Source organism: Schistocerca piceifrons, chromosome 11 (assembly GCF_021461385.2).
Source record: "Schistocerca piceifrons isolate TAMUIC-IGC-003096 chromosome 11, iqSchPice1.1, whole genome shotgun sequence".
NCBI lineage: Eukaryota > Metazoa > Arthropoda > Insecta > Orthoptera > Acrididae > Schistocerca > Schistocerca piceifrons.
Window position 1 is genome coordinate 62,277,760 of NC_060148.1, and position 24,181 is coordinate 62,301,940.

Consider the following 24,181-nt stretch of genomic DNA (forward strand, 5'->3'; position numbering starts at 1 on the left):
AACGTCGAGAATTAGAATTAGACACTGAGCCAAGGATACGTTCAAACTTCGCCGAATGACGAGCAGTTACAGAGTGAAATTCCCAGTCAGACTGCGACCAAGAGGCACCGTCCACCCAATCCCAAGAAAATTCAGAAACATTAGACGCCATCATTAAATGAAGCTGAAATAATTCCGTAGAAACAAAATCTAATTGACGGCGAGTATAGTGGATCCGTAAAAGATGATCCTGGTTTGCTTAAGGCTGGGGTCTATCGTATTCCTTGAAGTTGTGGCATGTCATATATTGGTCAGACAATCAGGACTGTGGAAGACCGGTGTATTGAACATAAGCGTCACACGCGCTTACAACAGCCGAGCAAACCCGCTATTGCAGAACATTGCCTTGACACCGGTCATCCTATGGAATACAACAACACGGAGATTCTGGCTTGCACGTCAAACTATTGGGATAGTGTTATTAAGGAAGCTGTTGAAATCAGACTATCAAGCAACCTTATTAACAGAGATGGGGGATTTTGTTTAAATGCTGCTTGGAATCCGGCTCTGTCTCTCCTCAAAAAACAGAGGGACAAAATTAGTGCTACCTCACCTGTTGATTAACAGTAACCATCGATATTTCTGATGTTTGTAATGGAATGTAGTCTAATTAAGTCGGGTGATGCTGAGGGAATTAGATTAGGAAATGAGGCACTTAAAGTAGTAAAGGAGTTTTGCTATTTGGGGAGCAAAATAACTGATGATGGTCGAAGTAGAGAGGATATAAAATGTAGGCTGGCAATGGCAAGGAAAGCGTTTCTGAAGAAGAGAAATTTGTTAACATCCAGTATTGATTTAAGTGTCAGGAAGTCATTTCTGAAAGTATTCGTATGGGGTGTAGCCATGTATGGAAGTGAAACATGGACGATAAATAGTTTGGACAAGAAGAGAATAGAAGCTTTCGACATGTGGTGCTACAGAAGAATGCTGAAGATTAGATGGGTAGATCACATAACTAATGAGGAAGTATTGAATAGGATTGGGGAGAAGAGAAGTTTGTGGCACAACGTGACCAGAAGAAGGGATCGGTTGGTAGGACATGTTCTGAGACATCAAGGGATCACAAATTTAGTATTGGAGGGCAGCGTGGAGGGTAAAAATCGTAGAGGGAGACCAAGAGATGAATACACTAAGCAGATTCAGAAGGATGTAGGTTGCAATAGGTACTGGGAGATGAAAAAGCTTGCACAGGATAGAGTAGCATGGAGAGCTGCATCAAACCAGTCTCAGGACTGAAGACCACAACAACAACAACACCTGTTGATTAACAGTAACCATCGATATTTCTGATGTTTGTTCTTTAGTTGTGTTGACACTTGCTCTGTGTGTGGTATCTTCCTTGTTTCTCCTCTATGTACCGAGGTATTAAATTTGCTAGCACATTTCTTCTTCCTTGCATTTGTGCCTTGAGAATGACAGGATGTGCTCCAGTGGAAATATCGGCAGTGTCCGATGACGTCCCCCGGCAGCAAACCCGTAAGTTATTTGAACATCCTAGTGGAGGTGGTTTGCCATTGCCTTCCTCCGACCGTGACGGGGATGAATGATGATGATGAAGACGACACAACACCCAGTCATCTCGAGGCATGGAAAATCCCCAACCCCGCCGGGAATCGAGCCTGGGACCCAGTGTACAGGAATCCAGAACGCTACCGCAAGACCACGAGCTGCTGAAACCACCTCAGCATCGAACGTAAATGGGGGATGCAGCCTGAAACCCAGGTGCTTTACTGGTCTCGACGCTGAGGTGCTATTTCAGGCCACGGAGAGCCTCAGCAATTCTGTTCACATGTAAGGGGGAATTTAGAGTAGCCTGGGACGGCAGTGAGAAGCAGGGGAGATGCCCTTGAGCATAAGACACCAAACATTATCCGATAAATTCTACATTCGAGGAGTAGTATTTAGGAGACAGTTCTGTCTACCAAAGTAGAGACTGCATTTACTGACTACAGACTGCCTCCTGCAGGAATAAAGCTATGGCCGTTTGTACCAGCTTTGACACTTGATCACCGCTTATATGTTCTATATCATGTCCATCGCATTTGGCTCTTTTTGGCTAAGAACTTCATACACTCAACTGTCATATTTTAGTCTATTATTATAACATAAAATGTTTGGTATACACCGATGCATCCAAAATTTCGCGTGGAGAGTATACTGGATGTTGTAAGGAGTGTGTAAGAACTCTCCATTACATACAATCATGCTCATAAATTAAGGATAAATGCAGAATGTGGTGCCACATAACGTGGCACTACACAAAACTGGCGCTAATAGCATAGGCACATAGGGAACACACACGACGCAGATCTGTAAGTCCACGGTATTGGTGATAAGTTGAGAAAACCGTCCCGAAACACTGTTTCCTGCGCATTTAGCCCGACATCAATATGGGATATGATCACCGTGCACACGTACACAGACCGCACAACGGGTTGGCATACTCTGGATCAGGTGGTCGAACAGCTGCTGGGATATAGCCTCCCATTATTGCACCAGTGCCTGTTGGACCTCCTGAAGTGTCGTAGTGGTTTGAAGACGTGCAGCAGCGATACATCTACATCTACATTTACGACGTGCTGCTAGAAAAAAACCGGACTGATGCTGGAAAAAACATTTATTTACAATTACTTACAATTTCATGTTATCTCCTTCAATGTACTCTCCTCCTCGGTCTCTACACCGCTCCATACGAATTTTCCACTGTTCATAGCAATGCTGCAGATCATTTTCGGTAAGTCCATACATTACTTCCGTCGCTTTTTCTTTTACTGCTTCAACAGTCTCAAATCTAGTTCCTTTCAAAGCTGACTTGACTTTAGGGAAAAGAAAAAAGTCACAGGGGGCCAAATCAGGTGAGTAGGGTGGATAATCTAAGATGGGAATGTTGTGTTTTGCCAAAAACGTCTTCACTGACAACGCACTGTGAGCTGGGGCATTGTCTTGGTGAAGGATCCATGACTTTTTTCTCCACAAATCGTTCCGTTTTCTCCGTACTCGCTCACGTAGGGTAGCCAGGACGCTAATGTAGTAATGCTGATTCACTGTTTGTCCCTCTGGTACCCAATCAATGTGCACAATCCCTTTGATGTCAAAAAAAAAACAATCATCATTGCCTTGAATCTCGATTTTGACATTCGTGCTTTTTTTTGTCGTGGAGAACCAGGAGTTTTCCAATGCATCGATTGGCGTTTAGTTTCGGGATCGTAAGTAAAAAACCACGATTCATCGCAAGTAATAACATTTTGTAAGAAGGGGTGGGATCACTTTCAATGTTTTCCAGGATGTCAGAACAAATCATTCTTCGGCGTTCCTTCTGTTCAATTGTGAGACACCTTGGAACCATTTTTGAACACACTTTGTTCATGTTGAAGCTTTCATGAAGAATCTGCCTAACACTTTCCTTGTAAACTCCTGTTAACTCAGACACTGCTCTGATTGTTAAACGGCGATCTTGTCGAACAAGTTTACCGATTTTTTCAATGTTTGCATCAGTTTTTGCTGACAATGGTCTGCCAGTGCGAGTGTCATCACTGGTGTCTTCGCGGCCATCTTTAAATCGTTTAAACCACTCAAACACTTGTGTTCGCGATAAACAATCATCGCCGTACGCTTGTTGTAACATTACAAACGTTTCACTTGCAGATTTTCCTAGTTTGAAACAAAATTTGATGTTAACACGCTGTTCTTTCTGTACACTCAACATTTTCCGACGCACAGACAAAACGTCAACTACTTAAAACAGACGCCACGGGCAGACTGAGTGCAGGAGGCAGATGAAACTCGAGCAGTAGGCGGAGCGAGAGTCACGTGACAGGCCACGCGACTTTCAGCCTTATTGCATTCGTTTTATTGTTTCACCAGTACTAGTCCGGTTTTTTTCTAGCCACACCTCGTATACTCCGCAAGCCACGCAACGGTGTGTGGCGGAGGGCACTTTACGTGCCACTGTCATTACCTCCCTTTCCTGTTCCAGTCGCGTATGGTTCGCGGGAAGAACGACTGTCGGAAAGCCTCCGTGCGCGCTCGAATCTCTCTAATTTTACATTCGTGATCTCCTCGGGAGGTATAAGTAGGGGGAAGCAAAATACCTCATCCAGAAACGCACCCTCTCGAAACCTGGCGAGCAAGCTACACCGCGATGCAGAGCGCCTCTCTTGCAGAGTCTGCCACTTGAGTTTGCTAAACATCTCCGTAACGCTATCACGGTTACCAAATAACCCTGTGACGAAACGCGCCGCTCTTCTTTGGATCTTCTCTATCTCCTCCGTCAACCCGATCTGGAGCGGATCCCACACTGATGAGCAATACTCAAGTATAGGTCGAACGAGTGTTTTGTAAGCCACCTCCTTTGTTGATGGACTATATTTTCTAAGGATTCTCCCAATGAATCTCAACCTGGTACCCGCCTTACCGACAATTAATTTTATATGATCATTCCACTTCAAATCGTTCCGCACGCATACTCCCAGATATTTTACAGAAGTAACTGCTACCAGTGTTTGTTCCGCTATCATATAATCATACAAGAAAGGTTCCTTCTTTCTATGTATTCGCAATACATTGACCGAGAGCATCCCAGACGTGCTCGATGGGGTTTAGGTCTGGAGAACAGGGACGCCCTCCATTCGCCTGATATCTTCTGTTTGAAGGTACTCCTCCACGATGGCAGCTCGGTGGCGCCTCCACCAGGAGGAAGGTGTGACCCACTGCACCCCTGAAAAGGCGGACATACCGTGCAAAGTGACGTCCTGATACACCTGACCTGTTACAACTGCTCTGTCTGCAGGGGTGTACGTGCCCCAATCATAATCCCACCCCACACCATCAAACCATGTCCTCCATAGAGGTCCCTGTCAATAACATTAACAGGTCGGCATCTGGTTCCTGGTTCACGTCAGATGAAAATCCGGCGAGAATCACTGTTCAGACTATATCTGGACTCGTCCGTGAACATGACCTGGGACCACTGTTCCAACGACCATGTACTGTGTTCTTGACACCAGGCTTTAGGGGCTCTCCTGTGACCAGGGGTCAGTGGACTGCACCTTGCAGGTCTCTGTGCGAATAAACCGTATCTGTTCAGTCGTCTGTAGACCGTGTGTCTGGAGACAGCTGTTCCAGTGGCTGCGGTAAGGTTACGAGCGAGGCTACCTGGCAGTACTCCGTGGCAGTCTGCGGTCACTGATGGTGAGATATCGGTCTTCTTGTGGTGTTGTACACTGTGGGCGTCCCGTACTGTAGCGCCTGGAGACGTTTCCTGTCTGCTGGAATCGTTGCCATAATCTTGAGATCACACTTTGTGGCACACGGAGGACCCGTGCTACGACCTGCTGTGTTTGACCAGCCTCCAGTCGCCCTAGTACTCTACCCCTCATAACGTCATCAATATGTGTCCTGTGAGCCATTTTCAACACCATTAGCACGTCTGAAAACGTCTGCACACTTACTCGCTACCGAGCGAGGTGGCGCAGTGGTTAGACACTGGACTCGCATTCGGGAGGACGACGGTTCAATCCCGCGTCCGGCCATCCTGATTTAGGTTTTCCGTGGTTTACCTAAATCGCTCCAGGCAAATGCCGGGATGGTTCCTTTCAAAGGGCACGGCCGACTTCCTTCCCCGTCCTTCCCTAATCCGATGAGACCGATGACCTCGCTGTCTGGTCTCCTTCCCCAAAACCAACCAACTTACTCGCTCTGCACCGTACTCTGCCACGCACCGACACACCTCTGCGTATGTGGACTGCTGCCTGCGCCACTGTGCGACGACCGCAGGTTAAAAACACCGCGTGGTCACACCCCGAGGTGATTTAAACCCGCAAACCGCCCACCAGAGCGTTTTTTCACCATGTATCAGCATTATCCTTAATTTATGAGCAAGAGTGAAGGTTAAACATTACAATGTACGAGGGCAGTTCAATAAGTAATGCAACACATTTTTTTTCTGAAACAGGGGTTGTTTTATTCAGCATTGAAATACACCAGGTTATTCCCCAATCTTTTAGCTACACAACACTATTTTTCAACGTAATCTCCATTCAATGCTATGGCCTTACGCCACCTTGAAATGAGGGCCTGTATGCCTGCAAGGTACCATTCCACTGGTCGATGTCGGAGCCAACGTCGTACTGCATCAATAACTTCTTCATCATCCGCGTAGTACCTCCCACGGATTGCGTCCTTCATTGGGCCAAACATATGGAAATCCGACGGTGCGAGTGTAGGGTGCATGAGGAAGAACAGTCCACTGAAGTTTTGTGAGTTCCTCTCGGGTGCGAAGACTTGTGTGAGGTCTTGCGTTGTCATGAAGAAGGAGAAGTTCGTTCTGATTTTTGTGCCTACGAACACGCTGAAGTCGTTTCTTCAATTTCTGAAGAGTAGCACAATACACTTCAGAGTTGATCGTTTGACCATGGGGAAGGACATCGAACAGAATAACCCCTTCAGCGTCCCAGAAGACTGTAACCATGACTTTACCGGCTGAGGGTATGGCTTTAAACTTTTTCTTGGTAGGGGATTGGGTGTGGCGCCACTCCATTGATTGCCGTTTTGTTTCAGGTTCGAAGTGATGAACCCATGTTTCATCGCCTGTAACAATCTTTGACAAGAAATTGTCACCCTCAGCCACATGACGAGCAAGCAATTCCGCACAGATGGTTCTCCTTTGCTCTTTATGGTGTTCGGTTAGACAACGAGGGACCCAGCGGGAACAAACCTTTGAATATCCCAACTGGTGAACAATTGTGACAGCACTACCAACAGAGATGTCAGGTTGAGCACTGAGTTGTTTGATGGTGATCCGTCGATCATCTCGAACGAGTGTGTTCGCACGCTCCGCCATTGCAGGAGTCACAGCTGTGCACGGCCGGCCCGCACGCCGGAGATCAGACAGTCTTGCTTGACCTTGCGGCGATGATGACACACGCTTTGCCCAACGACTCACCGTGCTTTTGTCCACTGCCAGATCACCGTAGACATTCTGCAAGCGCCTATGAATATCTGAGATGCCCTGGTTTTCCGCCAAAAGAAACTCGATCACTGCCCGTTGTTTGCAACGCACATCCGTTACAGACGCCATTTTAACAGCTCCGTACAGCGCTGCCACCTGTCGGAAGTCAATGAAACTATACGAGACGAAGCGGGAATGTTTGAAACTGTTCCACAAGAAATTTCCGGTTTTTTCAACCAAAATTGGCCGAGAAAAAAAATGTGTTGCATTACCTATTGAGCTACCCTCGTAGCAAACTGAGGGCTATTCTTTGCGCTGTGTGACATTTTGCGATTCTCTATGGAAACAAATAAGCACTCGCATGTCGATAGTAACAATGTGAGGGTGAAACATGTTAGCGGGATTCTAAGCATTGTTGTGAGACGAGGTCTGTCTGCGAGAGTAAAATTTCAGTAGTGTTGGTCGAGAGCTGGGAGACAGAAGACGTGGTGCGCTGCCCTCACGTCGGTGATGGCAGATCTCACCACACTCAGGGCCTGACTTCATTTATATGGCCAGGAGAGATTTAGATGGCTTAACTGCGCTTGAAGATGGATTCAAGGTGAATTTCGCAAGCATAACGCAAAAACAATTGCAGGGTTAAGCTCGAGATTGTTAGTCCGAGTTTGCCATTATCCTGCGTTTTGCTTGTCAGTTAAAGAATATAGACTACTGGCCATTAGAATTTCTACACCACGAAGATGGCGTGCTACAGACGCGAAATTTAACCGACTGTAAGAAGATGCTGTGATATGCAAATGATTAGCTTTTCAGAGCATTCGTACCAGGTTGGCGCCCGTGATGACACCTACAACGTGCTGACATGAGGAAAGTTTCCATCCGATTTCTCATACACAAACAGCAGTTGACCGGCGTTGTCTGGTGAAACGTTGTTATGATGCCTCGTGTAAGGACACGTGTTATTGTTAGGTCTTGGAGTCTCCTAGACCGCGCCTCGTCAACTACGTACCGTACGGTACCGTATACAGGGTGGTTCACTAAATGTGTTGCCAATTGTTTCTTTCACAATTTACGACGCACATTAGATATCCCGCTGAGATCTCTACAGCCATACCAGCAGAACTTGGAAAAACAAGTGAGTTACGAAATGACGTGTAATTCACGATACTGCCGCTAGGAGACTAGTAAGCAGCAATGGCTGACAATGGAAGACTGACGACACAGCGACGATCGGCAGTTGTGTTACTTTTTCACGAAACGAAAAGCCTTGTTGTGACTCAGAGGCGTTTCCGACAACAGTTTAACACACGATGGGTCCCTTGCAAGAAGACCATCCACAGGTTTTACGATAAATTTGTACAGAAAGGAACAGTATTGGAAGCGAAGCGACTTCGGCCTATGCCTGTTTGTTCGACGGAGAATACTGAAGCGGTACGAGTTGCTGTATATAGAAGTACCGGGAAATCGTGTAGAAAGGCAGCAGTGCAACTGGGAATATCCAGACGCTCCGTTCAACGCATTCTTAAAAGTGACCTCCATATGTACCCATACAAGATGACCTGTGCACAGAAGCTCACTGAAGAACACAAGCAGCAGAGACTACTGTTTGCTCAGTGGGCGGAGGACAGGGAAGAAACTCTCAACAACGTTTGGTTTTCAGACGAGGCGCATTTTCATTTAGACGGTGTGGTTAACAAAGAAAATGTACGCTTTTGGGCCACTGAAAACCCACAAGTGCTTCATGAACGACAACATTGTGCTCCGAGGATTACAGCGTGGGCAGCAATTTCCAGTCACGGACTTATTGGACCCTTTTTCTTTGAAGAAACTGTGAACAGCGAGCGTTATTTGAGCATGCTTCTCAATAGCTTCATTCCACAGCTTCTTGCTACTGCCTTGCCCTTCAACACGCAGTGGTTCATGTAAGATGGAGCTAGGCCACATGCTGCAAACACTGTGTTGGAGTTTTTACACTAGCTTTTCGACATGCGGATCATTTCACTCAGGTTTCCAGGTCGCTTCAATGACGGACAAAATTGGCCCCCCAATAGTTCAGACCCCAATCCATGTGACTTTTTTCTTTGGGGGTACCTAAAGGAAAAAATTTTCCCGAAATGTCCACGTGATTTAATGGAGCTCAGAAGACTTATTCTTCAAGCTTGCAGTGAAATTACGGAAGACATGTGTCGTAGGGTAATCAATAACTTCAGTATTCGTTTGAAGGATGTTAGAAAACGAAATGGTGGACATATTGAGCATGTGCTCAGTTAGAATAAATCTCCATGGACAGCTCTTCATTGTAGGATATGTTCCTTTCAGATTGTATTGACAATAAAGTGTATATTCAAAAACAAAATGGTAACACATTTCGTGCGCCACGCTGTAGCTGAAAATGTGTTCATACAAATTTGTCTTTTAACTTTCCCGAGTTTGACGAAATTGTTAGTCGGTCTATGGAGGAAGGTGTCAGTAATATAGATCAAGGAATAAACGAAAAAGGCGACGGTTTTACATTAGCCAGTGATCACAGCTCTGCTATCGAACAAGAGTATCATTCGGAGGAAGAACTTCAGGAAAGTTGTGATGAGGATCTGTCTGTTTCTTCAATGAAATTCTTAAAGTGTCTGTTAAAATAGAATGTGTTCTGAGTGGTGATAAAAATGTAGCTGACAGCAATGAATGTCAGTTTCACAGACTTTCTTTTTGTACCTATTTATTGGAATTTTTATGCGTAAATTTAGTTTTATTTGGAAATTTATTTGCTACAGAGATTGTATATAGTTTTTCGGAATATAAAATTCTGTACTCTAACAGTCTATTTATGTGTACTATTTAAAAGAACCGCAAAAAATTTTGTGCTTTTATGTGATAAATGGTAAAATGGTGCAGGCTTTGTTTAGTGCAATAAAATAAACTAGAAGCATGCAAACAATACTTAAATAAGACTGTAAAAATGAATGGTATATAGCATAAATTAAAATTTCAAATGATTTAAGCCTTAAATCTTGGTTTAAACATGGGGGTCCGAGAGACCTTGTAAGAGGTCCATGATTAAGGAATTTGTTGCTGGCGCACTCGAGCAGATGTAATTTCGATGGATTGCTCACGCGCTGCCTGCGATATGTAAGCTATAGGAGAATCTGAGACCAAAGAGCAGTGTTGACTGCAGTAGGAACTGTGTAGCAGTAGGAGTATGTAGTTGCTAGCGAGCAGTCTGGTGTATCGTGTTGGCTGGGCCGGTCGTGGTGGAGCGATGGCGGAGCCTGAGCGTTGTAGTATAAGGTAAAAGCAGCCTCGCGCATTTGTAGTATTGTTATCTCAAGTCCCATGTAAATGTTTTTAAAAAATCTCTTGATAATAATCTTTCTCATAAAAAGTAATTTTTGACAATCATTCATTTCAATTTAAAGAATTTACTAATTCCTCCAATCCTTGGTCATCCCGATTATTGCAAATAAAAACCAGTTGTTCCTTTCATAAATGACAAATCTATCGGCCAGCATTGCACTGGGCTGTGCCACAAAATTTATTGTAAGAGCAGATATATATGCGTTATCCGGCGACTTCATTGAGGTAAGAATTTTTCTCTTTTTATTCAGAATGATCTTTCAGGGCCATGACGCAGCACTGCTGACGTCCAAAATTCACCAGGTTAAATTCACAGTCAATTATTGAAATGTTATAAGTGAGGCACATTTTTTTATTATTGAGAGATTAGTCACATTTTATTATTGATAGATTGCGCAATTTTCCTGTTGGTAGGTTATACTGAATGTGAACGACATAATTATATTTTTTACTGTTGAGAGGTTTAGGAATTTTTCTGTTTTGAAGTTACACTAAACGTGAATATTATTTATATTGTTTTTTTATTTTGTGGGGAGGTTACAACCTAACCTCATGGTTTACATTACAGAAAAGTGACCTCGCGAGTTAAGGGTTAATCTGGTAATCAGCCATTATTGATACTTATAAAGTCATTGTCAGGCATCTCGCCGTTATTAATACTTGTCAAACTATTCTTGGTCATGGTGATTTCTGAAGTTTTTAAATAGACTTAATTTATGAAATCGCTTCTTACAAGTTATTCAGTAGGTTACAGGACCGAAGCAAACTCCTTTTTGTTAAGGTCATTCTTAGTAACAATAAGACTTAGCCGCTGCTGCTGCATGCTCCTGCGAATTTCTGTAAACCACATGGAAAAAGGCAGTCATCTAAAAGAGGTGAGTGGAAAACGTAGAGCCAAAACATGTCATGTGCTCTAATCCAGCAAATTCCGTTTCACAAGCCAGATTATCTATCACTTGTAAATTATTATTCAAATACGCAGTCAGATAGCTTATCCAAATGTTGGTATTAAGTTTTTCATGTAACGAGCTGTTGAGGGCTTAAATGACAGTCAAACTGACACTCATACAACACGCACACCGTGTTATGCAGGTTAGAGTCTGAATACTGATACTTCAGGTTGCTTATCGAGTCCATTTTCGCAGACGAACATGGGCTCTAATTGTTGTACGTACGTTGGACTTGTAAATTGCGGATAGTGAATTAATAGGTTAAGTCTGAGTTGTCTTTGTCAGGAAAAATTCTGCAGGTCAGGGTTTAATTTAAAAAAAATAAAGAGTTAGTTTCACTCTCAAGATATTGTCCATCCCGTTAGACTGCTCTTCCAAGTCTTTTGCTGTCTCTGACAGAATTATGACATCAGCAATCCTCAAAGTTTTTATTTCTTTTCCCTGAGCTTTAATTCCTACTCCAAACTTTTCTTTGGTCTTCTTTACTGCCTGTTCAGTATCTAGATTGAATAACATCGGGAACAGGCTACAATACTGTCTCACTCGCTTCTCAACAACTCTTTCCCTTTCATGCCCCTCGACTCTTTGTTATTTGGACACATTGCTTTATATGTAGGCCAAATACGACCGAAATATTTCGTGATTTGAGTAAACAAGACAGCTGCGACTGCTAGGATTGTTTATTGGAGAACACGATCGGTTTCGCAAATTAAATTTATTAAAGATATGAATCACCATAGGTTTCCTCAGTATGGAAACATATTCAAGAAAACTGGCAAACAGCTAGCTGCAAAGGGTACAACACCTGTCTGCTTTACCCTAATAATAATGGCCAAAAATATACACACAGAGAGGAATCAAAAAGGGAGTTATTTAAAGCTTCAGGGGGTGTACAGTATTTCTTGTGACATCTGCCATTCAAAATACACAGGACAATCGGGCAGAAGTTTCAATGCGAGATTTAGGGAGCATACTGCTAATTCTAGTACAAAGTCAGCGTTGAGTGCTCACTTGCAGGAGACAAGACACACAGCCTCTGACGTTGCCACCAATCTTCAAGTACTCCACTAGGAGAAAAAGGGTAATGTTCTAAATATTTCAGAAGAATTGGAGATTCTTCAAGCCTTGATAAGAGCCTCAGAAAATACCATCAACTCCCTGATAGATATACGTCACAGAAACATTATAGCCAATTTTGTTAATTTAAGTGAATGACTTTTTCCAGCCATACCACTGTTTTTTGAATTATCTAAAAGGCTTTTTAGTTCTGAGAACAGCTTTTTCAATTGTAGGACACTGCATTGGAGAGTGGTGGCATATAGGACCCTACACAGTGCCAGCAAGTCCTTTTGAAATTAGTTGTTAACAGAAATTCTGACTTCCACAGCTCATAATCGTAGTGTATCGTTTGTGAATGTTTCAGTTAGGTAATATAAAGTATGCAACCAGCCCCCAACATTTCAATCAAGTGGTCTGGTTACTTACAATGACAGTTTCCAGTGGTGCAATCAATTTTTGAAACTATCTGTATAGTGATGTAGGTTAAGGTCCCTGGTGTCACACACAGCAGCCATTCACCCTGGTGGGCCTACGTTTGAGTCTACTTGACGAAAAAAAGTTGGAGTTTTGTGTTAAAAAAGTTGTATTCCATACTCTGTTTGTGGTATAATGCATAGGATAACAGCTTCACATGCAGGAGGTTATGGGGTTGATTCTTATTAAAGGTACAATTAATTTTTATTTTTAATCTTCATCGAAATGACTTCGATCATTATTTTTATTCAATTGATTGTTTTATATGTGAATTTAAATCCATTCCTTCTCATCATAATATCAACTTCTTAATTTGCTCTCATTTTTCTAACTATCACACTTTCTCCACTTGAAATCTTTGTTCACGCTTTTTTAATTAATTTTATGCATTGAGTTTGATTTAATTTGTTTAGGTTTATCAGCCCCTTTTTTCGTCCACATTATTGTGTTCATTATATCTATTTCTCATATTACTTAAATTTCGTTTTACTTATAAACCCGTCTTTCATTGAAATTTTCATCTGCGTGATTTTGTCCACAGTGCAACAAGTACTCAGGTTATGTTTCAGATGTTTGTATGCCGATTACCGTGAAAGAAAAAAATGCACATCAGGTTCCATTTTTGACACCATTGCACAAATATGTGAATATGAATTAAATTGTATTTATCTATTACAATATTCAATTATTGAAAATTCCTATATATCAATTAAAACCAATGGGCAGAACGTTTCGCAGGAACTGTGCGTAGTTATTGCCATTTAGTATACCAGGAATGACGTACGGCCCCACAATGACATTTCGGACGATGCCGCACCACACGTTAGCACTCCACGGTTGCCGATGCTGTACCTGTCGAAGCCAATGAGGGTTCTCTACTGACTAGTAATACATATTATACAAATTTACATTACCGTCGTTGGTGAAAGTCACTTCATCAGTAAAAAGCACCGGTTGAAAAAACGTTGGATCATGCTGTAGGACCTCCAGAGTAAACCGGAAAAATTCCTGGCGCCGTTCGAAATCCACACCGGAGAGTGCTCGATGTAATGAGAGGTGAAATGGGTGAAATCTATGCCGGTGCAATATGCGTAGAACACTTCTGTGACTTATACCACATTCCGCGGCGATATGTCGCCACGGAACAGTAGGGTCGTTATGCTCCAAAGCTAGAACGCCCTCTTCATGTACCTCGCCAGTTGCAATTTTCTGCCTTGTGCTCTGCATGACGTTCCATGATACCGATTCAAGAAGTGACTTGCAAAAACGTGCAAGAAGCTGGCGTGTAGGACGCTCACGATCAGGATACAGCTCTCCATATTGCTTTAACAAGGGAACCTCCCCATCGCACCCCGCTCAGATTTAGTTATAAGTTGGCACAGTGGATAGTCCTTGAAAAACTGAACACAGATCAATCGAGAAAACAAGAAGAAGTTGTGTGGAACTATGAAAAAAATAACCAAAATATACAAACTGAGCAGTCCATACGCGAGATAGGTAATATCAAGGACAGTATGAGCTCAGGAGCGCCGTGGTCCCATGGTTAGCGTGAGCAGCTGCGGAACGAGAGGTCTTTAGTTCAAATCTTCCCTCGAGTGAAAAGTATACTTCCATTATTTTCGCGAAGTTAGGATCTGGCCGTTCGTTCATTGAAGTTTCTGTTCGCTGTAATAAGTTTAGTGTCTGTGTTTTGCGACCGCATCGCAAAACCGTGCGATTTGTTGACGAAAGGAGGTGCCTCTCCAATGGGAACCGAAAAAATTTGATCGCTAGGTCATACGTCAACCGATTCCTCCACAGGAAAAGACGTCTAATATATTCTATACGACACTGGTGACGGCATGTGCGTCACATGACAGGAATATGTTGTCGACCCACCTAACTAGTACACTTGGCGAATGGGTGAAAATATTCTTCTACCTTGCCCGATTTAGGTTTTCTTGTGGATGTAATAATCACTCCAAAAAAAGTGATGAAAGCATAAGAGTTTTTCACATAAACTGAAAATAAAAAGTTAAAATTTTCGGTCGAGGGAAGATTTGAACTGAAGACCTCTCGTTCTGCAGCTGTTCACACTAACCACGGGACCACGGCGCTTCTCGTCTCATATTGCCCTCAATGTTGCCTATATTACACATGGACGACCCAGTTTGTATATTTTGCTTATTTTTTCATAGTTCCACACAACTTCTTCCTGTTTTCTCGATGGATATGTGTTCAGTTTTTCAAGGCCTATCCACTGTGCCAACTTATAACTAAATCTGAGCGGGGTGCAATGGGGAGGTTCCCTTGTAAGAGCATTTCTTCTGCTTTCACCATACACTAGAAGCATACCTAACTTTTCTTCGTTGGTGTACATGCCTGCTGCAAGAAAATGTGACGGGAATGCGATGTCCCACTACCCCAGCAGCACACTTATACCCTTCTTTCGAGCTACCTCGTTGTCACCTTGCAGCGTTATCGAGAAGCAGGAAAACAACACCTTCCGTGTTAAGTTCCTCAGTGATTGAAATGGTTCAAATGGCCCTAAGCACTATGGGATTTAATATCTGAGGTCATCAATCCCCTAGAACTTAGAACTACTTAAACCTAACCAACCTAAGGACATCACACACATCCATGCCCGAGGCAGGATTCGAACCTGCGAACCGTAGCAGCAGCGCGGTCCCGGACTGAAGCTAGGTCACAACGGCCGGCTTCCTCAGTGGTCAACAGGAAAGATCGCATTGGACAACGCCGCTTCGAAGGAGGAATACGATACAAGAAGATACCTGTGTCTCAATAACTATTCGCCTAAATATTATGATACACACATACTGTATTATGATACACACATATTTGAAACAGTCTTTTTAAGTCCATCATGTTACGTTAAAACTTAACATAGGGTTCCATTTAAGAAACAAAAACAAAGATGGTCTCATATCTCTGTAATAAAAAATAGCACAAACATGAAATGCGATGTATTCAAGTAGCCCATGTCCCTGCAATTCACTGTCCAAACGGTATCTTTGTATCTGTTACGGTTGGGGAGATACAAGGGGTGTTATGACGAAGCTGTTTCATCCTGTATATATATATACGAGGTTTGGATCTTTAATAGTGGCAACTACTGTTTTACAGCTCGTACAAAATACATACGTGTTTCAAAGTTTTAGTGACCTTCAAAGTAGTCACCAGCAATGTGTATAAGCCGTTGCCAGCCATGTGGAAGTCGTAGGATACTCTTAGCAGTGCCAGTTGTGTTGACAGCTCGAGCGGCGCGGTCTATTGGCCGACGAATTTGTAGCAGTTCTGAAGCGAATGCCGTGAAGTGTTTCCTTCAGTTTAGAGATCGAGTTGAACGTACGAGGGCTTAAGTGAGGGAAGTGCAGTAGGTGGTATAGCACTTAGCAGACCCATCAGTCAAACAAATCAGTGACAGGCTGCACTCTTCGTGCACGAGCATTGTCCTGCAAAATGATGGTCAGGTCCTGCAGAAAGTGTCACCACTTCTGTCTGTATGCTGTTCATTTTTGGAACACAACCTAGGACCGGCTTACAGACAGAAGTGGTGACACTTTCTGCAGGACCTGGCCATCATTTTGCAGGACAATGCTCAAGCACGAAGAGTGCAGCCTGTCACTGATTTGTTTGACTGATGGGTCTGCTAAGTGCTATACCACCTACTGCACTTCCCTCACTTAAGCCCTCGTACGTTCAACTCGATCTCTAAACTGAAGGAAACACTTCACGGCATTCGCTTCAGAACTGCTACAAATTCGTCGGGCAATAGACCGCACCTCTCGAACAGTCAACACAACTGAAACACGTTTCTATTTTGTACGAGCTTAAATAAATATTTGCCACTATTAAAGTTCCAAACCTCCTATACATAAAATTTCACCCTTGTATTTGTCCAAGAGATATAGATATATACAGTACTGGCCATTAAAATTGCTACACCACGAAAATCACGTGCAACAGACGCCAAATTTCACCGACAGGAAGAAGATGCTGTGAAATGCAAATGATTAGCTTTTCAGAGCATTCGCACAAGGTTGGCGCCGGTGGCGGCACCTACAACGTGCTGACATGAGGAAAGTTTCCAACCGCTTTCACATACCCAAACAGCAGTTGACCGGCGTTGCCTGGTGAAACGTTGCTGTGATGCCTCGTGTAAGGAGGAGAAATGCGTACCATCACGATTCCGACATTGATAAACGTCGGATTGTAGCGTATCGCGATTTCGGTTTATCGTATCGCGACATTCCCGCTCGCGTTGGTCGAGATCCAATGACTGTTAGCAGAATATGGAATTGGTGGGTTCAGGAGAGTAATACGGAACGCCGTGCTGGATCCCAACGGCCTCGTATCACTAGCAGTCGAGATGACAGGCATCTTATCCGCATGGTTGTAACGGATCGTGCAACCACGTCTCGATTCCTGAGTCAACAGATGGGGACGTTTGCAAGAGAACAACCATCTGCACGAACAGTTCGACGACGTTCGCAGCAACACGGACTATCAGCTCGGAGACCGTGGCTGCGGTTACCCTTGTCGCTGCATCACAGACAGGAGCGCCTGCGTTGGTGTACTCAACGACGAACCTGGGTGCACGAATGGCAAAACGTCATTTTTTCGGATAAATCGAGGTTCTGTTCACAGCATCACGATGGTCGCATCCGTGTTTCTCGACGTCGCGGTGAACGGACATTGGAATCGTGTATTCGTCATCGCCATACTGGCGTATCATTCGGCGTGATGGTATGGGGTGCCATCGGTTACACGTCTCGGTCACCTCTTGTTCGCATTGACGGCACTTTGAACAGTGGACGTTACATTTCAGATGTTTTACGACCCGCGGCTCTACCCTTCATTCGATCCCTGCGTAACCCCACATTTCAGCAGGATAATACACGACCGCATGTTGCAGGTCCTGTACGGGCCTTTCTGGATACAGAAAATGTTCGACTGCTGCCCTGGCCAGCACATTCTCCAGATCTCTCACCAATTGAAAACGCCTGGTCAATGGCGGCCGAGCAACTGGCTCGTCACAATACGCCAGTCACTACTCGTGATGAACTGTGCTATCGTGTTGAAGCTTCATGGGCAGCTGTACCTGTACACGCCATCCGAGCTCTGTTTGACTCAATGCCCAGGCGTATCAAGGCCGTTATTAGGGCCAGAGGTGGTTGTTCTGGGTACTGATTTCTCAGGATCTATGCACCCAAATTGCGTGAAAATGTAATCACATGTCAGTTCTAGTATAATATATGTGTCCAATGAATACCTGTTTATCATCTGCATTTCTTCTTGGTGTAGCAGTTTTAATGGCCAGTAGTGTAGATGTGTTGGGTCAGTACATGCCGAAACTGTGGATAGAGAGAGACAGAGAGAGAGAGAGAGAGAGAGAGTGAGAGTGAGAGAACAGAACTGTCCTCACCGACGAAGTTCCCAGACTGTGAGAAGGCGACGCTCATGACCCAGGAGGAGCGCAGCGGTATGATCTGCACCTTGTTGCCCGTCCACGTGTCCCAGATGATCAGCTTCCCGTCCAGGGAGCCCGTCACCGCGTGCCTGCCAACACAAACACAGCAACAACGTAACAAACAATGACTCCGGCACCTGCTGCACGCTTCACTGCCAGCGCGTACACAACACTCTGCTCTGGCCGTTCTAGGGGCTCGTACAGTCTCGAATTTTGAAGTCTTATTTTTAATCCTATAATGTCTATACAGGGAGGGTATTTTCTACTGTTGAGTGTAGGCCACTAAATTACATGTTGCATTGCGGAACTGGTCAATTCATTTCGTCATTTCTGTGAAGTAGGTTTCAGTTTGTACTAGTGCCACTTTTTATTTACTTATTCCATTCCGGTAATTTTTCTTATTTTGATACATTCATTCAGTTACTACTTTTCTTAGAAGCTAGATTAAGGGAAGGCAAACCTACGTTTCTAGCATTTGTAGACTTAAAGAAAGCTTTTGACAATGTTGACTGGAATACTCTCTTTCAAATTCCGAAGGTGGCAGGGGTAAAATACAAGGAGCGAAAATCTATCTACAATTTTTACACAAACCAGATGGCAGTTATAAGAGTCGAGGGACATGAAAGGGAAGCAGTGGTTGGGAAGGGAGTGAGACAGCGTTGTAGCCTCTCCCCAATGTTATTCAATCTCTATATTGAGCAAGCAGTGAAGGAAACAAAACAAAAATTCGGAGTAGGTATTAAAATCCATGGAAAAGAAATAAAAACGTTGAGTTTTGCCGATGGCATTGTAATTGTGTCAGAGACAGCAAAGGACTTGGAAGAGCAGTTGAGCGGAATGGACAATGTCTTGAAAGGAGCATATAAAATGAACACCAACAAAACCAAAACGAGGATAATGGAATGTAGTCGAATTAAGTCGGGTGATGCTGAGGGAATTAGATTAGGAAATGACACGCTTGAAGTAGTAGATGACTTTACTATTTGTGGAGCAAAACAACTGATGATGGTCGAAGTAGAGAGGGTATAAAATGTAGACTGGCAATGCCAAGGGAAGCATTTCTGAGGAAGAGAAATTTGTTAACATCGAGTATAGATTTAAGTGTCAGGAAGTCTTTTCTGAAAGTATTTGTATGGAGTGTACCCATGTATGGAAGTGAAACATGGACGATTAATACTTTGGACAAGAAGAGAATAGAAGCTTTCGAAATGTGGTGCTACAGAAGAATGCTGAATATTAGATGGGTAGATCACATAACTGATGAGGAAGAATTGAATAGGATTGGGGAGAACAGGAGTTTGTGCCACACCTTGACTAGTAAAAGGCATCGGTTGGTAGGACATGTTCTGAGGCATCAAGGGATCACCAGTTTAGTATTGTAGGGCAGCGTGGAGGGTAAAAATCGGAGACCAAGAGATGAATATACTAAGCAGATTCAGAAGGATGTAGGTACTGGGAGATGAAGAAGCTTGCACAGGATAGAGTAGCGTGGAGAGCTGCATCAAACCAGTCTCAGGACTGAAGTTCACAAGAACAACAACAACAACATTCAGTTACTTCAAATGGTTCAAATGGCTCTGAGTACTATGGGACTTAACTACTGAGGTCATCAGTCCCCTAGAACTTAGAACCACTTAAACCTAACTAACCTAAGGACGTCACACAGATCCATGCCCGAGGCAGGATTCGAACCTGCGAGCGTAGCGGTCGAGCGGTTCCAGACTGTAGCGCCTAGAACCGCTTGGCCACTCCGGTCGGCATTCAGTTACTAACCAGCATCAAAACGGATACAGCGATTAGTGAACATGTCGTAACCACATTGAATACTGTAACCATCAAATCCTCCAAAAATAAACGAAAAATATACCTATTCAAAAAATCAGATAAAAATTCACTTGACGCCTTCCTGAGAGACAACCTCCACTCCTTCCAAACTAATAATATGTGTAGACCAGGTGTAGCTTGAATTCAGAACAATAGTATCCGCAGTAATTGAGAGATTTATATCAAATAATTTAACAAACGACGGAGCTGACCCTCCTTGGTACACAAAACGATCCAGAACACTGTTGCAGAAACAATGATACAAACATGCCAAATCTAAACAGACGCAAAATCCTCAACATTCGTGATCTTTTACGGAAGTTCGAAATTTAGCGCGGGCTTCAATGCAAGATGCTTATAACAGGATCCACAACGAAACTTTTTCTCGAAACCTGGCAGAAAATCAAAAGAGATTCTAGTCGTATGTAAAGTATGTTACGGGCAAGAAACAACCAATGCCTTCTCTGCGCGATAGCAATGGAGATACTATCGAAGACAGTGGTGCCAAAGCAGAGTTACTAAACACGGCTTTCCGAAATGCCTTCACAAAAGAACACGAAGTACAAATTTCAGATTCGAATCAAGAACAGCTGCCAATGTGAGTAACATAGAAGTAAATTTCGTCGGAGTATTAAAGCAACTTAAATCACTTAATAAAGCAAGTCTTCTGGTCCAGACTGTATACCAATTAGGTTCCTTTCACAGTATCCTGATGCAATAGCTCCATACTTAACAATGATATACAACCGTTCACTCGACGAAAGATCCGTATCGAAACACTGGTAAGTTGTACAGATCACACTAATATTCAATAAAAGTAGCAAGAGTAATCCACTAAATTACAGGCCTATATTATTAACGTCGATATGCAGAAGGATTTTGGAACATACGAGCATATCGTGTTCGAACATCATGAATTACCTCGAAGAAAACGGTCTATTGACACACAGTCAAAATGGGTTTATAAAACTTCGCTCTTACGAAACACAACTAGCTGTTTATTCGCTATTGCGTACTACTGACAAGGGATTTTAGATCGATTCCGTATTTCTGGATTTCCGGAAGGCTTTTGACACTGTACCGCACAAGCGGCTTGTAGTGAAATTGCGTGCTTATGGAATATCTTCTCAGTTATGTGACTAGATTTGTGATTTGCTGTCATCGAGTAAAACAGAAGTGATTTCGGGCGCTCCCCAAGGTAGTGTTATAGGCGCTTTGCTGTTCTTTAACAATATAAACGGTTTGGGAGACAATCAGAGCGGCCATCTTAGGTTGGCAGATGACGCTGTTGTTTAGCGACTAATAAAGTCATCAGAAGATCAAAACAAATTGCAAAACGATTTCGAAATGATATCGGAATGGTGCGAAAAGTGGCAGTCGATCATAAATAACGTAAAGTGTGAGGTCATCCACATGAGTGCTAAAAGAAAGCAGATAAACTTCGGTTACACGATAAATCAGTCAAATATAAAGACCGTAAATTCACCTAAATACCAAGGAATTGCAATTACGAACAACTTAAATGGGAAGGAACACACAGAAAATGTTGTGGGGAAGGCTACCCAGAGACTGCGTTTTATTGGCAGGACACTTAGAAAATGTAACAGACCTACTAAGGAGACTGCCTACACTACGCTTGTGCGACCTCTTTTAGAATACTGCTGCGCGGCGTGGGATCCTTACCAAATACGATTGACGGAGTACGTTTTGTATTATTTCGAAATAGGGGAAAGTGTGTCACTGAAATGATACAGGATTTGGGCTGGAAATCGTTAAAAGAAAGACGTTTTCCCTTGCGACGGAATCTTCTCACGAAATTCCAATCACCAACTTTCTCCTCCGAATGCGAAAATATTTTGTTGACACCGACCTACGTAGGGAGGAACGATCACCACGATAAAATAAGGGAAATCAGAGCTCGTACGGAAAGATATAGGTCTTTGTTCTTTCCGCGCGCTATACGAGAGTGGAACAATAGAGAATTGTGAAGGTGGTTCGACGAACCCTCTGCCAGGCACTGAAATGTGATTTGCACAGTATTCATGTAGATGTAGATGTAGATGTGGATGTGGGAAAATTATACGGAAATAACGATTCGCTTTGAATATTTTAATAATAGTTGCCATCTAAGCAATGGATTCACATTACATCGATTGTAACTTTTTATATATATACTTTTATCAAATCAGATACAATTTATGCAAATTTAGCTACTATTTGAAACTTACTGTGTCAGTAATTATCTTTTTGCGTACCTGCATTAGGTCTACATTTCGTATTTAAACTTCTTGCTACGTAAACATTAGCTCTCCATTGTCAATGTATTCAAAAACTAATGCAAAACAATATAATTGCTGTGGATTTTGCACAAATGGGAAACTATTACTGTGTAAAACAAAATAATTAAAAATCGTGCAATTAAGAAAATTTGTGGGTAAAATGTTGGCACCTGAGGCACTGAAGTCAAAACAGTACAACGACTTTTTATGTCATTTACATCAAACCTTATGGACAACTTTTCAGCTACCAGTCAGACTTTCTTTTATTTATATTTTACACTATGCGTTTCGGGAAGTGATTCCCTTCTGTAAGTGCGTCTTCTCTCTGTGTAGCGCGACATTTCTTGTAATGTTTTTGATGCCTGAGGGTACGCGTTGTTCCGTTGACTTTACTGCAATGTACAAAACAAAAACCGCCTGATTTTTAGTTTATTATCGATCTTTATAATTATATACTGAGTTGCGAAATTTGGGAGAAATTGGTGTCACAGTTTTCCTATGGTTCATTTGTGCAGTGCCTCAGACATATTAAACTTTACTCCCAGTTTTCTGTTTACAGTATACATCGAGAACAAGAAACTTACGTGAAAAAACGGTTACAAAGGTTTTTTTAGATGTAGCCAAAAGAAACAATGTTGCAGCTCTTCCACGGAGTAAGTTACACCTTTGTAGAGACAGTATTTAATTTAACAATCTGAATAATAATATGCTTATATATATATATATATATATATATATATATATATATATATATATATATATACACATCTACATTTATACTCCGCAAGCCACCCAAGGGTGAGTGGCGGAGGGCACTTTACGTGCCACTGTCATTACCTCCCTTTCCTGTTCCAGTCGCGTATGGTTCGCGGGAAGAACGACTGCCGGAAAGCCTCCGTACGCGCTCGAATCTCTCTGATTTTACATTCGTGATCTCCTCGGGAGGTATAAGTAGGGGGAAGCAATACATTCGATACCTCATCCAGAAACGCACCCTCTCGAAACGTGGACAGCAAGCTACACCGCGATGCAGAGCGCCTCTCTGGCAGAGTCTGCCACTTGAGTTTGCTAAACATCTCCGTAACGCTATCACGCTTACCAAATAACCCTGTGACGAAACGCGCCGCTCTTCTTTGGATCTTCTCTATCTCCTCCGTCAAGTCGACCTGATACGGATCCCACACTGATGAGCTCCTTTGTTGATGGACTACATTTTCTAAGGACTCTCCCAATGAATCTCAACCTGGCACCCGTCTTTCTATGTATTTGCAATACATTACATTTGTCTATGTTAAGGGTGAGTTGCCATTCCCGGCACCAAGTGCCTATCCGCTGCAGATCTTCCTGCATTTCGCTACAATTTTCTAATGCTGCAACTTCTCTGTATACTACAGCATCATCCGCGAAAAGCCGCATGGAACTTCCGACACTATCTACTAGGTCATTTATATATTTTGTGAAAAGCAATGGTCCCATAACATTCCCCTGTAGCACGCCAGTGGTTACTTTATCGTCTGTGCTCTGTTTGCTAAAAACTCTTCAATCCAGCACACAGCTGCTCTGATATTCCGTAGGCTCTTACTTTGTTTATCAGGCGACAGTGCGGAACTGTATCAAATGGCTCTGAGCACTATGGGACTCAACTGCTGAGGTCATGAGTTCAAATGGTTCAAATGGCTCTGAGCACTATGGGACTCAACTGCTGAGGTCATTAGTCCCCTAGAACTTAGAACTAGTTAAACCTAACTAACCTAAGGACATCACAAACATCCATGCCCGAGGCAGGATT

The 24,181-nt window shown here is 43.1% G+C and overlaps 1 protein-coding gene across 1 annotated transcript in view; it reads right to left on the reverse strand.

Moving 5' to 3' along the window:
* LOC124720315 (guanine nucleotide-binding protein subunit beta-2) overlaps positions 1–24,181 on the reverse strand; it is a 144,814-nt gene that overhangs the window by 56,630 nt on the left and 64,003 nt on the right. The window contains exon 4 of the mRNA XM_047245620.1: positions 18,245–18,378. Within this exon, the coding sequence (XP_047101576.1) occupies positions 18,245–18,378 (134 nt within the window). The remainder of the gene's footprint in view (positions 1–18,244; positions 18,379–24,181) is intronic.